Source organism: Camelus dromedarius, chromosome 12 (genome assembly GCF_036321535.1).
Source record: "Camelus dromedarius isolate mCamDro1 chromosome 12, mCamDro1.pat, whole genome shotgun sequence".
Classification (NCBI taxonomy): domain Eukaryota; kingdom Metazoa; phylum Chordata; class Mammalia; order Artiodactyla; family Camelidae; genus Camelus; species Camelus dromedarius.
The window spans coordinates 9,769,935-9,786,340 of record NC_087447.1 but is presented as its reverse complement, the minus strand read 5'-3'; the positions used below and the strand labels follow the sequence as shown (position 1 = coordinate 9,786,340).

General features: G+C 47.0%; 1 protein-coding gene across 1 annotated transcript; it reads left to right on the top strand.

The window, feature by feature from the left end:
• Positions 1-1,191: 1,191 nt before the first annotated feature.
• Positions 1,192-9,188, top strand: LOC105094888 (pregnancy-associated glycoprotein). Its single transcript, XM_010986987.2, is given in 9 exon segments — positions 1,192-1,292; positions 2,388-2,538; positions 3,339-3,456; positions 3,542-3,660; positions 4,898-5,097; positions 6,024-6,140; positions 7,319-7,463; positions 7,551-7,649; positions 9,036-9,188. Coding segments are annotated over 9 exon segments (1,203 nt in total).
• The last annotated feature ends 7,218 nt before the right edge of the window (positions 9,189-16,406 follow it).

Genomic DNA, 16,406 nt, shown 5'->3' with positions numbered 1-16,406 from the left:
CCCCCAACTCTGTCTTCTTTCTACTCCCACCTCTAGACCAGAAATAAAACCCTGCAAAGGAATTTGACACAATATTGTAAAATGACTATAACTCAATAAAAAAAGTAGTAGTAGTAGTAGTAGTAGTAGTAGTAGTAGTAGTAATAATAATAATAATAATAATAATAATAATAATAATAATAATAGTAAATAAATAACCTGCACAGCCTGCAGGCTGAATCCAACACACAGTTGCTTGAGGTTAGGCTCACAATATGTTTTTCGAAAAAAAAAATTAGTTGCTAATATTTAAAATCAGAGGATTTTACATAAATATCCAGACTTCTGATTTCTCTTGAAAACTTGGCCAACCAGCCTGCTTTCCAGCATGGCAGTCGCCGGTTGGAGTTGAGCAGAGGCAGCCCCCCGTGGTGGGGCATGGGCTGCCCCAGGCCCATGACACCCATCTAACCCCTCCATTCATTTCTCTTGCCTCCTGGGCCATGAGTTTGTGAGAACTGCCTTGGACTGCAGGCTCCCCAAGGACAAGGACTGTCTGTCTCTCACTTGACTTTAACGTTCCAGCATCTAACCCAGACCCCAACATTTCCTCCGGAAATGGCTGTTGGATGAATAAAATAGCTTTTGGATACATGCATCACCTTCCTTCCGATGTTAAAACTGTACAATTGTAATATTACTCTAGCCTAGATCTTTGAGGCAGATCAGCCTCCTAGGTGCCCCTGATCTGTGCCATCTGTCCCACCACCTAAAGCCACTCTTGCATCAGTGGGCTGCCTCCAAAGTCTTCACTTTGCCAGTTGACCACTCTTCCTCCTAGCAATCTCCTCCCCAGCTGAGGACAGTGATGCACACATCATAGTGTTGCTAGGAAGACTGCATGAGATCACGGATGTCAAGCATGGCCCCTAGCACTTCTCTTTATCACATTTTGGGCAGTGTTTCATCTTCAAGGTAGTAAGATTCTCCCTATTGTTAGTCCGTGCGGCTTGGTTTGGTTTTTCAGCCAAGCCCCAAGGAAGAAATTATAGTAGAAATGTCTGCATTCTGAGAATTTTCTAGGTGCACTCCCCACGGATACTGATGGAGGAAAAGATCTTATCAAAAGGTTTGTATTTCTTATCAGGTCCACTAGTGGCCCTTTAGGGTAGATTAGAGCATATATAACCAAGAACTCTTGGCCACCACTGCATGCTCAGAACCCACTCTTTTCTAAGTACTTGAACCCAGGAAGGAAGCATGAAGTGGCTTGGTATCCTTGGGCTGGTGGCTCTCTCAGAGTGCATGATCGTGTAAGTACAGGGACTGGAAATGGCATCACCTCTCTTTCTGGATTTTTCTTGTCATCCTCTTATACTGCCGCCCATCAGGGTTAGAGGGGAATGTAATTCTTCGACTGTCTTAAAGTTCAACTCTCACTTACTGATGAGTAGCTTGCCAGGGGCACTGGAGGGGCCTAAGGGTTTTGGGGTAGGCCTGCAGGGTTGCACAACTCAGCGGAGAAGGGTGCTGGTTCCATCACAAGCTTTGTGAAAATGGCCCTCCTTGGAATTAGTCAGTGCACAGCCTGTGCAATTGTAGGTGTGATTCTATGAAACAGCATTTCTCCTGCATTTGCTTCTAGGTCCTCTGTCTGCTCTCTCTCCATTTCTGTGTGTTATGTGGCTCTGTGTCTTCATCTCTGTATCTCTCTTTTATCTCTCCATCTCTTTGGATGTTTCTGTGCATGCAGAACTCTCTGTGTTTTTTTCTGTTTTGATTCTTCCTAACTTCTCTAGCCTCTTATTATCCTCCGTTTATTCCCCATCCTGTGGCTTCTTCTCTCACCCCTCTTTCTGCTTGAACCCTGGAGAAAGATCAGGAGGGCTACTTCTAGGCCATTTTACCACTAATGAGTAGTGTGACCACAGCCAAGTCACAAACTCCCTGCATTTCAGATTCCTCCCCTGTAAAAAGAGGGTAAAGATTCCCCTTCTACCTCCCTCCCAAAGCTTCTTTGAGAAAGATACAGTGAGATGACATCAGCAATAGTAATGACTGTCACTGTTGAGACTCTCTGTACACTAGGCACATTATATCCATCATCTCACTTAATACCCAAAGCAGTCTATGTCGGGGTGTGGGGTATTATATTTTACTGATGGGGAAACTGAGGCTCCAAGTGATCATATGGCTTACCCAAAGTTACACGACAGACCCTAGGTCTTTTTAAACCTGGGTCTTTGCCATGGTCTTTGCATTGTGTCCAGATAATAAGATGGCACACATAAAAATGCTTGGAAAAAATATGCAGTGCCATTGCAATGTAAGGTGTGTGGGTCACGTTATAACACAGACAGTTAATTGCTGCCTCTTATTTGTTTCCTTTATCCAATGCTCTGTGAAAGAATCCCTCTAACAAAGGTCAAGCCCATGCGAGAAAACCTCAGGGAGAAAAACATGCTGAAAGATTTCCTGGAGCAGTATACTTACCGCCTGAGCGACAACACGGCTCCTGCGAAGAGAGTCTATACTCAACCCTTGAGGAACTACCTAGATGTGAGTGTGTCTTGGGATGGTGCTCCACAGCGCCCCCTAGAGGTCTGGCCTAGCACTAGGGTTCTTGCGGAGGTACCAGCCGGGATGTTGGGGCTGGGGGCTCCTGCAGGAGGCAGAAACACTGGGGAACAAGGACTCCGTCCCCAGAGGAAAAGGAGGTCCCACCCTCAACTCTTGGTCTGTGGTGACTGGGCTCCGCAAAAACCCGGTAGCAGGTAAACCTTCATCTCTGCACCAAAGATATGTCATTGGTTTGAGGGAGATTGTTCTTCCCGCACTAAGTGAACCACTGAGTTACAGGTGAAGGGTGAGCTATGTCTGACCAAATGGTAAAGCCAATTGCCAGTGGAGGTTGAAACCCCAGGCAGAGGGAGGTCAGCCTCCACAGACCCAATAATGACACCAGAAAAAGTTATTGAGTTCCTATAGTGGGTGACACTATAAAAATCTAACATCCTGGTTATTGCTATTGATTGTTAAAAAAAAAAAAAAAAAAGCTCTCATCTCTTCTTTAAGATTGCATAGCCCAGCCTGAGAGACACGCAAAGAGTAAATAAATGTCAAATAAAGGAGCCAACTGTGTGGTGTTGACAGGACATGTTTTGAATTCGGAGGTAGTGGTCTGGGGTGACCCAGGAGGGCCACCTGGAGAAGGCAGCACTGAGGCTGGGCCTTGACAGGGAGACTGGGGAGCTGCTCAGAGGAAGGCACTGGCTTGAGCAGAGGCTGTGTGGTGGGGCAGTTGGGAACCCCGAGGGAGGCTGCGCCCTGCCCTAACCACCCTTCCTTGGCCCCTTTAGCTGGTTTACATCGCCGACATCAGCATTGGAACACCCCCTCAGAATTTCAAGGTTGTCTTTGACACAGGCTCAGCTAACTTGTGGGTGCCCTCCATCTACTGCGACAGCAAGGCCTGTGGTGAGTGTTCCCGCAGCCCACCCATCTCAGGCTCCCCACCCCCACCCCGTCTGGGTCCTGAGGACACTCACCTCTTGTTTTGTAGCTAATCACAGTGTCTTCAACCCTCCACGGTCCACTACCTTCTCGCTCGAAGGCCGATCTTTCGAAATCACCTATGGCACTGGGAAGATAGCAGGATTTCTCGGCTATGACACCGTTCGGGTAACGTGGAAACCAGAGGCTGAGTCAGGGCTGGCCCTGGGAGTGACCGCTGCTTGCAGGACAGACAGCATCAGCGGGGAGGGCCCGCCTTTTTCAAAGTCCCCCAGTGGCTGACTGCCCGCCTTGCGGGGCTGTGTCCCTGTGGAGATAGTCCCCCTGCTGACATACAAACTCCCGGAATTGTGACTTGGGGTGTGGATTTGCAGCTCCTTTGCCCACAGTTACCTCAAGTTTCATTTTGCTGGGAGCCAGGATGGGAAAGAAACCACCCACTCTTATATGCTCAGACTGTGCCAGACACTGTGTTGGGCACTTTCACTATAATAACTCGCTTAAGCCTGCAACAACCCCGCACAGCAAGTACTGTTACTATTTCCATTACACAGATGAGGGAACTGAGGTGCAGCGAGCGAGGACCTTGGCCAAGGTCATGCACCTGGTAAGCAGCAGAGCTCGGCTGGCCAGTCAGGACCCATGTAGGTGTAGGGTATTTGGTGGGGAGAGGATGGAACTGATCTGGGGGCCCCTAGGAGCAGCCAAGGGCTTCAGGCACCCAGGCATGGAAAGCAAGGCACCACGGATGCTGGAAGGACTTAATAAATGCATTCTTACTTTAGGGGTCCTTTGAGAAGCTAATAAAAAACTATGGCTTCCTCTTACCCAAAGTGCCAGAGTTCTCTCTCTATCCCTCTCTCTCACATACACCACCCAAAAACGTGTTTCCCAGGCAGAATTTTCATAAGAACCCTTGGCAGCTACATAGAGTTAGAGTTAGGGTTAGGGTTAGGGCAGCTACATTGTATAATGGACATCTGTCTCCCTGGGTGGATGCAGAATCCAGTGAATGGCAATGAATTCACCCCATTTCTGTCATCAAATTGATTATCATGATGCTAAAGAGAACATTACCCTGCCTCTACTCATTTTGCCCTCAAGTGGGAACTATTGTGCCTGAGTCTCAGTTTCCCTACCTGGACAGAAGGCATAGGGCCTACTGGACAAACTTCCGATGACGTTTGCAGGAGGAGCATGTGTGGGTTAAAACCCACCAGCCCACAACAGCAGAAGCTGCCTTCAGGTCCTGGCTTGGTTTAACCATCAGAGGTCAACCCAGAGCACAATCTGGCCTCAGTTCTCCTCTGCGGGGCTGTCAGCATCTCCCCACCACCCTCCTCCCCAGCCCAGCCCCAGCCCTACTTCCCAGACCTTGACATGGGGACACCGTCCTCTCCCACAGATTGGGAACCTTGTCATTGGGTCCCAAGCATTTGGCATGAGCCAGAAGGAGCCTGGTATTTTCCTGGAACATGCAGTCTTCGATGGCATCTTGGGCCTGGGCTACCCCGCCCTCAGCATCGTAGGGACCACCCCCGTCTTCGACAACCTGAAGAAACAACGTCTCCTTAAGGAGCCCATCTTTGCCTTCTACTTGAGCACGTAAGTCCGAGCTGCCCAACCCCTCTCTCTAAGCATCTGTAAGACGCTTCTAGGGGCATGAAAAATTATAGACCACCTGATCAAGAAGTTTCCTGAGCGATCATCTAGTCCACGATTTGCCAACTCTGGCCCCAGGGCCAAGTCTGGCCCCACCACTGGTTTTTGTAAATAAAGTTTTATTGGAACACAACCATGCTCATGGGCTCAAGGGCAGTGGCTTGGTCCAGGGAGGTGGAGGGAAGAGGGAGAGGGGAGAGTGTCAGGATACAGGTGGGAGGAAAAGGCAATAGGATTTGCTGATGGGCTTGATACAGAAGGATGGAGAGAGATTGGCAGGAATGCTTTCCTTCCTCACTAACATTTTCCTGGGAGCCCAGGACCAGTTGTGTAATTTGCAGGAACCAGTGTAAAATGAAAAGGTGAGGGGAGGGGGGGCTTGTTCAAAAAGTATGAGGAATTTCAAGAGAAGGATAACAGAAGCTTGGGCATGGACAGCACCAGTTCCTGGCCCCTGAAGCTAGCCCCATGTGAGCCTGAACCCGTGCCCGGAGTGCCCTCGGGCCTCAACTTTTCTGAAAAATGACAGGCTAGAAGGGGCGGCAGCCGGATCCCTCCAGCACGGTGTCCTCTGACGGTATCTCCAGACACTGACCGCCAGAGACCGGGCCCTCTTCAGAAAGGGGATTGGTCGGAGCCCAACCTGATTCAAATCTCTTATGTACTACTTGTTAGCTAGTGACCACCCTTGGTCAGGGACTCCACCTTTCTGTGCCTCAGTCTCCACATTTGTAAAACAGGGATCAGAGTCGTGTCTCTGATATGTGGATAAACAGAGCCCTCAAACAGTGCCTGGAGTGTCATTGAGCTTGAGAAAAGCCACCCATTATTCTCCTACAGTGAGTCCTCTCTCTTCCTCCCATCCTCAGCAAGAAAGAGAATGGCAGCGTGGTGATGTTTGGTGGGCTGGACCACTCCTACTACAAGGGAGAGCTCAAGTGGGTGCCAGTCTCCCAACGCCTCTACTGGCAGATAAGCATGGACAGGTAAGCCCCTCCGCCTAAAGGTGCCTTCAGGTGATGCCTCCACATGTGCACAAGGACATGTGCAGGCACTCACAGACACACCCAGATACACAGACGCATAAAAACACATACAGAGGCACACACACAGACATGCATATAAACACACAGGGAAAGTCCTGGACAAACAGGGAAAACCGATCTCCTTAGAAAGAGATTCCCCAGCAGTGGAGAGAGGTGAGGTGCATTCTCGAGACCTGAAAGTAAATCATACGAAGAAACATCCCCACTGGCCGCCACTCGCTCCATGCCACCCACCCTCTCCCCTGATCCCAGGCACACAGTGGGGCAGGGGCTGTGACAGAGAGAATCAGAAACCTGGAACCTAGGACTGGCCTGAGAACAAGGGGCAATAATTGACGGGATTCTACGTGATACCCTCAAACAAAAGCTTCAGTGCTCTCTGGAGGCCCTCTAGGCTAGCTCAGGCATCGTCCGGCCGAGGCCTCAGCGTCTGAGCCAGGCAGGGCTGGGGTGGGGTGGGGTGTGTGGCGAAAGACAAGCTCTCCCAGGGCAGCCTGCAGCTCCCTTCTACCACTCTGAGTATCTGCTGTCCCAGAGAACCTCCATCTTCACTATGTGGGTTGACCTATTATTGGTCAAACAGCAGATCCAGGTCTCTGGTTGTCCCTCATTCACTCATTTATTCATTCATTTGACAAACATGCTGCACACCCACTGTGTGCTGGGCCCTTGAGGGAGGCATTGAGAATACACCTTGCTCTTACAGACCGCATCATCTAGTAAGGCAAAGTCACACAAATAGCGAATCACCATTTGGGTACGGGACAGGTTATACAGAGAGTGACCAAGAGAGGAGCATGACCTAGTCCAGGGGAAAGACTTCCCTGAAAAAGCAACAATTAAGCTGGAACCTGGAAGATGAGGAGAAATTAATCAGACAAAGGGAATGGGGGTATTCTAGGAAGGACGACCAGCAGGTGCCAAGGCTCCGAGGCAGGAAAGAACCTGGTACATTCAAGAACAGAAAGAAAGTCGAAGAAGGTTATGTGACCATAGGAAAGGGAAGCAGAGCCGGGGCATGAGCTGGAGGGCTGTTCTGGAGACAGTAAGGGAAGGGGCAGGAGTGGCGGGAGACTTCAGAGTGATCCTGGTGTCCACTTTGTCCCTCTGTCTCTCAGCATCACCATGAATGGGAAGATTTTGGGTTGTAAAGGCGGCTGCCAGGCCATTGTGGATACCGGGACCGCAGTGCTGGTTGGCCCAACCAACGTGGTCACCAACATCCAGAAGGCCATTAACGCCAGGCCCCTCACGGGTTATGAGGTAAAGGGTCAATCCCCAGGATCATTTCAGGGCTCTCCCCACACAAAGAATTAGTTGAGCCAACCTCTCTCCCTCTTTCTCAAACAGTACTTTATCGGATGTGACGCCATCAACACCCTCTCTGACATCATCTTCACCATCAACGGCGTCAACTACCCAGTGCCAGCTCACGCCTACATCCGGCAGGTGAGGGGCTACTCCTTGAGGCTGGTTCTCAAATCTGGGACTTGCAGGAACCTTTGGGCTTTTGCTGGGAGGAGGGGGCCCTCTGCAGGCCGAGCTGCACCATTACAGCTGCTGCTGAGCCCCATGGCTGGGCCAGTGCCTCCCACAAAACCAGCCTCTTGATAGCAAAGCGCGGTCTGGGATATCCATCGTCCTGAAATAGACATGGTGAAACCAAATAGACATGGTGAAACCATCCTATGATGGCATGGTGCTAGGCACAAGGAGAGGGGAATGTTAAGGGTCTCTGCCCTCAAAGAGCTTCAGTTCAACAAGGGCCCTAGGACGGATGACCACGGAAAGTCAGTTCTAGCAATCTCTGAAATGGCCAGGTGACAAGTGAGGTTGGCTGGGGACAGTCCTGTGTGTTTTCCTGCCATAATAATGAACAGTCTCCCTTCTCATTTTGAAAGTGGCCTGTTTTGGATGATAAAAGATATGGTTACCCTAGTCCTAGGCTGCAATTTCCCCTTGCTAAGCCCCAGTTCCCCCTCTATGGATTGGGGTACCAGACCCCCTCTGTGGGGGAATTGGATGCTGCCGTGAATAAAGGGTACACAGTGACCACACTGCTCCTGACACGTGGTCGAGGCTTCATGAACGTCAGCTCCATAGGGCCTCAGAGGAGGCTGAAGGGCCTCAAGGCTTTGAGGAAGAGAAAGAATTTCAATCTTTCTAAACCTCCAGCCTCATGGAGGCAGGTGGAGGCCTGCTTGGGTTGAGGTAAGTCAGCAAATCTACACGGGGCTCCAAGCCAATGGCACCCCAGGGGGCTTCGCCGAGGGTGCCTGGGGCAGATCCAGCATGATGAGGGCTACAGAAGGGGGAACCCCCAGGGAAGGTCACCCAGTCCAGCCTGGAATGGCCAAGGAGGGTGAGCATGGGTCCAGGAAGGCTGCCTAGAGGGGGCTGACAGCAGTCTTAAAGAACAGGTTTGTAGTAACCTATAATGAAAAGGAATATGAAAAAATATATATGTATATATCTGTATGACTGAAATGTTATGCTGTACACCAAAAATTGACACAACATTGTAAACTGACTATACCTCGATTAAAAAAAAAAAACACCAAGAGAGACAAAAAACAGAACACGTTGTGGGGAAGGGGAGAAAGAAAGGCATTCTTTACAGCGAGAGCAGCAAACACAGGCAGAAGGACAGGACCAGCAGTTGTGAGGGGAACTACACGCCGTTCTCATCCTTGGATGGGCCTCCCGCTCCCGCAGCTGATAATTTGGTTCTTCCCAAAGGAAGGAAATAAAACCAAGAAGCTGCCAGCTCTGGATATTGATAAGGAGGGCAGGTGAGGGCTCAGGCTGACTGGTGTGTATTTCCACCTCCCCCAGAGTCTTGAAGGCTGCTGCTACAGCAACTTTGAAGGAGGCTCAGAGAAGCTGAGCCAATCAGAGCTGTGGATCCTGGGTGATGTCTTCCTGAGGCTGTATTTCACCGTTTTCGATCGAGGAAACAACAGGATTGGCCTGGCTCCTGCAGTGTAAATGTTCAGGTTGCTTCAGGAAACAACCAGATCTCCCCGGCCCCGGCAAACACACAGGCATGCACACACGGGGCATGCCTGCCCAGGGACAGTGGCTTGACCTGTCTGGTGCTCTGCAAAGCCCTATTCTTAGTAGATAATAAAAGCTATTATTCTCAGTGGTGCTAATATGAACAGGTACCTGGTCGGGGAGGAGCATCCTAATCAGGCAGGACTGCAGAATCTAGTCTCAACAAGTGAGAGGAGTACAACTTCAACTGGCTTCAACGAAAGGGGAGGCTTATTGAAAGGACCCCGCGATCCAGGACACAGCGACCAGAGCAGAGCCAAAGAGCTCAGTGCTAAAGCCAAGAAACCAAAAGCCATCAGCTCACTCTTTCCCTCAATCTTTCACGTCTCTCATCTTTGATTATCTTGGCCTGACAGCTTCCTTTCCTCAGGCTTCTACACATAGTGAAGGACTTTGCAGCCACCTGCTCCAGGGTTTTATATCCCTAAGGCATCTAACCCAGAAGGGAAGAAGCTCAAAAAAAGATCAGGGTACAAGGGATGGCTCTGATTGGCCCACCTCAGGTCACGTGTCCAGCCTTGGCCCAACCATCGTGGCTGGGGAATGGGATACTATGATTGGCTTTACTTGGCCACATGGCCTTGAGAAAACTTACTGACAATTTCCTCCAGAACCACATGGCTGGAGCTGGGGAGAGGCAGCCCCAAAGAAAGTGGTGGACAGCTGTTCTAGAGGATGGAAGTATTTGTGACTCCTCCACCAGCTTGGCCACCATCTCATTCAGAAGGATGTTAAGGGGTCATAAAAATTGATTCTATTCTTCCCATCTTAGAGGACCTTTGGCAATGAGGCCTCTCGAGCCGGGATGGTTCCACGTTGTACCTCCACCCCAGACACCAGATATCTGCAGTGTCCTTTCCAGTCCCACTTCCCAAGTGACAGCCCTTGTGGATGCCTGAGCCATTCTCACTCCTCTGGGGCTCAGCATGGCCCTTCCCTTGGCCTCCAAGCCTGCTGGGGAGGCTGCTTCTCGTTCGTGTACAGGGAGACCCAGGTGTTCAGCCTTTCTGAGCTCCCTCCAGGGGCAGAGCTACAAACCATTTGGTTCGAGCTGCTGCAGTTTGACAAGTTTGGAGGAGAAACATCACTTCTTCCCACCTGGAGACCCAGGCAGAGGCCACGGCGGGGGCAGCAGCGGGCAGAGGCAGCAGGAGGCCCAGATGGGAGAAGCGGCAGGAAAGACTAGATAAGGTGGAAAACACACCCCGACTCAACGCAAGGAAGGGGCTTTACTCAGGCAGCTGAAGGAGTGTCTCCCTTCCTTTGTCATCTTTTCATTCAGTACAAATTAACTGAGTACCGACTATGTGCCAGTTACTGCGGTGAACCCGGGGAATAGAGGGCCGACTAGAAACCCACCAGCGAGTCATGGAGACAAAAAAAGAGACAACCCCCAAAGGTGAGGGCCAGACAGAGGAAATAACAGAGGTGTGGGTAGGAGGCCAGAGGAGTAAGAGAGTTCCTCTTCAGGGAGAGGGTGGGGAGGGCGGGGGACTGACTTCCGTCTTGCCGCCCCACCCTGAAATACACCCTCAAACCCTGCAGTTACCGTCTGTGGCCACATCTACTGTATGTCTAGGGTCACGTGTACCCAGTCCCTTTGGGATGAGCATGAGAGGAGGTGAAAGAGGACACAGAGCTGATAAAGGATGGGGCAAAGGTGAGATCAGAACCTTTTTTTTTAACAGTAAATATCATGAGCTAAGCTTAACGGAGACTCAAGTGAACAGGCTGCAAAACTGATTTTCCAAGTAGTTCTTTGGATGGAACCGTAAAGCAACATCTCTGCTGGTGAGAAACCACCAGGAAGAATAAGAATGATAGCTCTGGCTGATTACATACACTATCTCGCCGTCTCCCCACACCCCCTGCAAGGCATGGCCCCCATGGTACAGATGTTGGATGTCTCCGAACTTCTGGCTCCGGTACCCAGTGGTGTGCACATAGTAGGCCCTCAATAAATACATGCTGAATAAACGAATGGATGAATTAGTAGTTGCTTCCATTAGAACACACAGCTGCATCCTTATCCAGAGACATGCATGGTCTCAGCATTCCTTACTGCCATAGCATCACCTGGAAGGGGTCAGGCTTTGCTCCCCTAGATGAGCCTAAGGCAGGGGCTGGAGCTGGTGTCTGTTAATGAACCCACTATTCTTTTTGTTTTCAAGTCTTTGTGTTTTTGTTTTAATGGGGGCACTGGGGATTGAACCAAGGACCTCCTGCATGCTAAGCATGTGCTCTACCACTGAGCTATACCCTCCCACCAACCCCACTGTTCTTGAGGCTTTGTATTTGTAGCCTGTACCACCAACATGAGGATAAATTCTGATCTTCAAAGCAAAAATCCTCCCCCACCCTCCACTTTTATCCTTTACCAATTGCAGACCAAAGTGATTTACAGCCTTTGGTGAGAGACAAGGGAGGGAAAAACAGGAGAAAGCCAGGTTTTGAACACTTCTTGTAAAGCTGTAAATTGGTATCATCTATTGGGAGAGGACTTGTCCTTAAAATATGTGTGGCCTTTGTCCCAGCAATTTTGCTTCTCAGGTTTATGTTTAAGCAGTGGTCTGAAGCACCCACAAACATAAATAGGCAAGGATGTAGTTCTTAGAGCCTCTTTCAAAAGGGACCATCTGGGGCCTCCTAAGGCCCAGTAAACATCAAGTGTCCCAGCATAGACAGTCATCATGCAACCGCCTTAAAATCCTGTTTTAGGAGAATATTTATTGTTATGAGAAATTTTTCCAATATGACATTGAGAGAAATGAACAGAATACAAAACAGCATGATCCCAGGTTTGCTAAGCACGTGGAAGTCAGTGTGTGTACATCCTGGAGCTCTTCTGCCTAGGTTCAAATCCCGGCTCTGACTCCTACCAGACACACGATCCTAGATACATTCATCTCTCACCATCAGCTTCCTAGTCTGTTTATTTGGGGTAAGAACAGTTCCTCCTTCACTAATCATCAGGAAAATGCAAATCAAATGACAATGGGATATCACTTCACACCTGTTAGGATGGCCATTATCACAAAGCAAAAGATAACAAGTGTTGATGAGGTCGTGGAATCTTGTACACTGTTGATGGGAATGTAAAATGGTGCAGCTGCTGGAAAACAATAGAGACTAAAAATTAAAAAGAGAATTACTATTTGATCCAGCAGCCCCACTTCTGAGTATGTATCTCCCAAAGATTAATACCAGGATCTCAAAGGGATATTTGTACTGTCATGTTCACTGTGGCATTAAGCACAACAGCCAAGATGTGGAAGCATCTTAGATGTCCATCAACAGATGAATGGATAAAGAAAATGTGGTAGAGACATAGAATAGAATATTATTCAGCCTTTAAAGAAGGAAACCCTGCCACTTTCAACAACATTGATGAACCTTGAGGATGTTATGCTAAGTGAGATAAACCAGTCACAGAAGGATGACTGTGGTGTAACTCCACTTATATAAGGTATCTAAAATCGTCAAACTTGTAGAAGCTGAGAGTGAAACGGTGGTAGTCTTGGGCAGTATCTATAGTTAACAGTACTGTATTGGGCACTTAAAATTTTGTTAGACTGTAGATCTCATGTTAAATGTTATGACTACAATAAATAAATAAATACCTTTTAAAAATGAGTAGTCCTTTCTAATTGGAAGGAAGAGAGTTGGGGGTTGACTGCTAATATGTACAGGGTTTCTTTCTGGGGTATTGAGAATGTTCTAAATTTAAACCAGGATGATGGCTACAACTTGATGAATATGCAAAAAACCCCACTAAACTGTACACTTTAAATGGTAGAAATTATGATGTTTGGAATATATCTCCATCAAGCAGTTTTACATATAATGTATCTAGAAAAACAACAGGAAAGAATAGTCCCTAACCTTCTAGGACCATAATGAGGATTAAATTAATCTATAAAAAACCTTTAACACAGTGCCTACCACATAGTAGTGTGAGCTGTTACTGTTTTATACGCACGCCAGAGAAAGACCAAAAGTGTGTAACTGTGGTTATCTCCAGGTGGCCGCACCGTGGGCAATTTTTCCTCTCGTCTTATGCTTTTCTTAGATTTTTCAGGATTAATGTTTAAGATCGGGGAAAGCTAAGCATTATCTATAAAAGACAGAGGCTTCCAGCAAAGAGGGGACCTTATTTTTGCTGGAGTTGCCAGCTGGAGAAATTGATTCGCAGAAGAAAAAAAAAACCGTCCTGGAACAGATGGTGAAGGATTGACATCTAGTGGTCAAGGTGGATATTGCATTCACTCTCCACACAGTCTGACCCCTGTGCCGGTGGACCTGGCCAGTGAGTCCATCTAGCTGTAAGGGTTATTTAGCAATACGGAAACGCTGTCACATCAACTCACCCACTTTTAGACCTGCTAATCACACTTTGGCAAATATATTCCAAATATATATATATTTAGCTATAAATTATTTATTAGTTATAAATATTGTCCCAGGGATTTGATTTATACTAGTAAAAGTTGGAAACCACCCTAAATTCTAACAGCAGGGAAATTATCACCAGGAAGGAATCTGCTTCTGGCTCTTAGGGCAGGGAGGGTGGACTATGCTTGTATAAAGAAAAGTGCAAAGCGGAGGGTGTAGCTCAAGTGGTGGAGCGCATGCTTAGCATGCATGAGGTCCTGGGTTCAATGCTCAGTATCATCTCTAAAAATAAATAAATAAATAAATAAATAAATAAATAAATAAATAAATAAATAAATAAATAAATAAATAAATAAACAAACAAACAAACAAACAAACAAACCTAATTACCTCCCTCATACACACACCAATAAAAAGAAAAAAGAAAGAAAGAAAAGAAAAGAAAAGTGCAGCCCGAATCTCAGGTCACAAGCACACTCATACCCCTCCTTCCCTTCCCAACAGGCAAATGACTCCTCCTCTATCTCAAATGTCAACTCTCCCTAGCCTTTCTCTGGCTTTCACTTCCCTCCAGCCTCACCATTTCACATAGCATGTCACTTACTTCTTCTTTTTTATTTTTAGTAGAGACACGGGATTGAACCCAGGACCTCATGCATGCTAAGCAGGTCCTCTGCCACTGAGCTCTACCCTCCCCCTTTATTTCTTTATCTTGTGATTATCTGTCTCCTTCCCTGGAGTAAAAATCCATAAGAGCAGTGATCTGGGTCTGTCTTGATCCTGGATGAATCCCCAGGGCATCACCTAGAGACTGGGACATCATAGATGCTCCATAAATATTTTGGTGATGACTGTTATGTGAAATCAACATTAAGAAAACACCACATCATAAGTTCGTGCTGAGTAAAACCCTGCAAAAGCAGGAGGTGTGGACATGGCTGATTCTAACAGTCTGTTTGGGCCGCAGTAACAAATACCACAGACTTGGTGCCTTAAACAAGAGATATTTATTTGCTCACAGTTCTTGAGGCTGGAAGTTGGAGGGCAAGGTGTCTGCAGGGTTGTTCCTTGTAAGGCCTCTCTCATTGGCATGTAGACAGCCTGTCTCCTTGTGTTTTCATGTGGTCTTTCCTATCTCTGTGCACGTCTGTGTCCTAATCTCCTCTTCTTATAAAGGCACTTATCAGATTGGATTAGGGCCCACCCTGCTGACCTCATTTAATCTTAATCATCTCTTGAAGGACCCTACCTTCAAATACAGTCATTCAGAAGTACGGAGGATTAAGACTTCAATGTATGAATTTCTGGAGGGGGGTGGCGGGGAGGAGACACAATTCAGCTCACAACACCAATAAACACAATAAATCCTGGGACGTGTCAAAAGAACGAGTCAGCTTAATGGACTCCCATGGGCCAAATATGGGACTATTTCAGCATGAAAATAAACAATGATAGTGATGGATTGTAACTCACTAATAAAAAGAGAATCTGTGAGTCCATACTGATCAATAAACACAAACAGATAAACAAATAAACAAAAAATAAATAAGATGAAAGGAAATCTCTTCCCTACCAGAGAATAACAATTTTTAAAATGTAAAAGAAATCAGTGTTAGAAAATTACAATTCTACAACTATCATTTCAATAATTTATTCAGGCAGAAATCTTCAATGGATGCTTAAAATTTGGAGATTTGATGTGCCACAGTTTATGTATACAGTCCTAAAATATCTCTCTGCCGAATACCTTAATAATCACAACCCGATAACTGTGATGGAGAATCTTGGCAGCAGACACCACCTTAACCAAGGAATCAAAGTTAATGTCACCAGTAAAGGGACAAATCAACATCATGTGCCTCCTGATACAGTGCACTGAGAAGGACGCAGCATCGCTTCTGTGATGGTCCTGCTAAAAAACGCACGATCTGAATCTAACCATAAGAAAACATCAAACAAGCCCAAATAGAGCAACTTTCTGCAAAACTGGCCTGTACTTTTCAAAGCTGTCAGAGTCAGGAACAAAGGCAGGCTGAGAAAATGTTCCATATGGAAGGGCAGAGAAGTGACCAGATGACCAAAAATAATATGTGATCCTGGGTTACATCCTGGAGCAAAAAAAAAATCACTAAAAGGGACAATTTTAGGACTGTCATTGAAATTTGAATATGTACTGTGTATTAGATAATAGTATTGCATGTCGCTGTTAAATTTCCTGAATCTGATCATTGTACTGTGATTATGTAAGCAAATGTCTTAGTTCTTTGAAGAATCACACTAGAGTTTGGAGTAAAGGTCATGATGTCTGCAACTAAAATTATTCAACCAAAATGATGATAACTGTGTGTGTGTGTATGAGTGTGTGTGAGTGTGTGTGTGTGTGTGTGTGGACAGGGTAAATATGGTAAAACGTCAGTAATGGGTGAATCTAGGTGAAGTATATATGGTTCTCTTCTTGCAATTTTTCTGCAGATTTGTAATATTTTTAAAATAAAAAGTTTTTTAAAAATTTAAACGTTTCCTGCCAACAACAAGAAAAAAGAGAATATTAAAAAAAAATACTTACCTTAGGAAGGGGGTTATGCATGATTTCATCTCTCATAACGTTGTTTTGTTACCGAACAAACGCAAGTTCATGTGTGTTTATGAGGCAGAACAAACTGAAATGTCAGAGTTTGGAGCAGAGAAAGTCTTACTGCAGGGCTAAGCAAGGAGGACAGCTGGCCTGTGCCCCAAAAAACCCTCAAACTCCCCCAA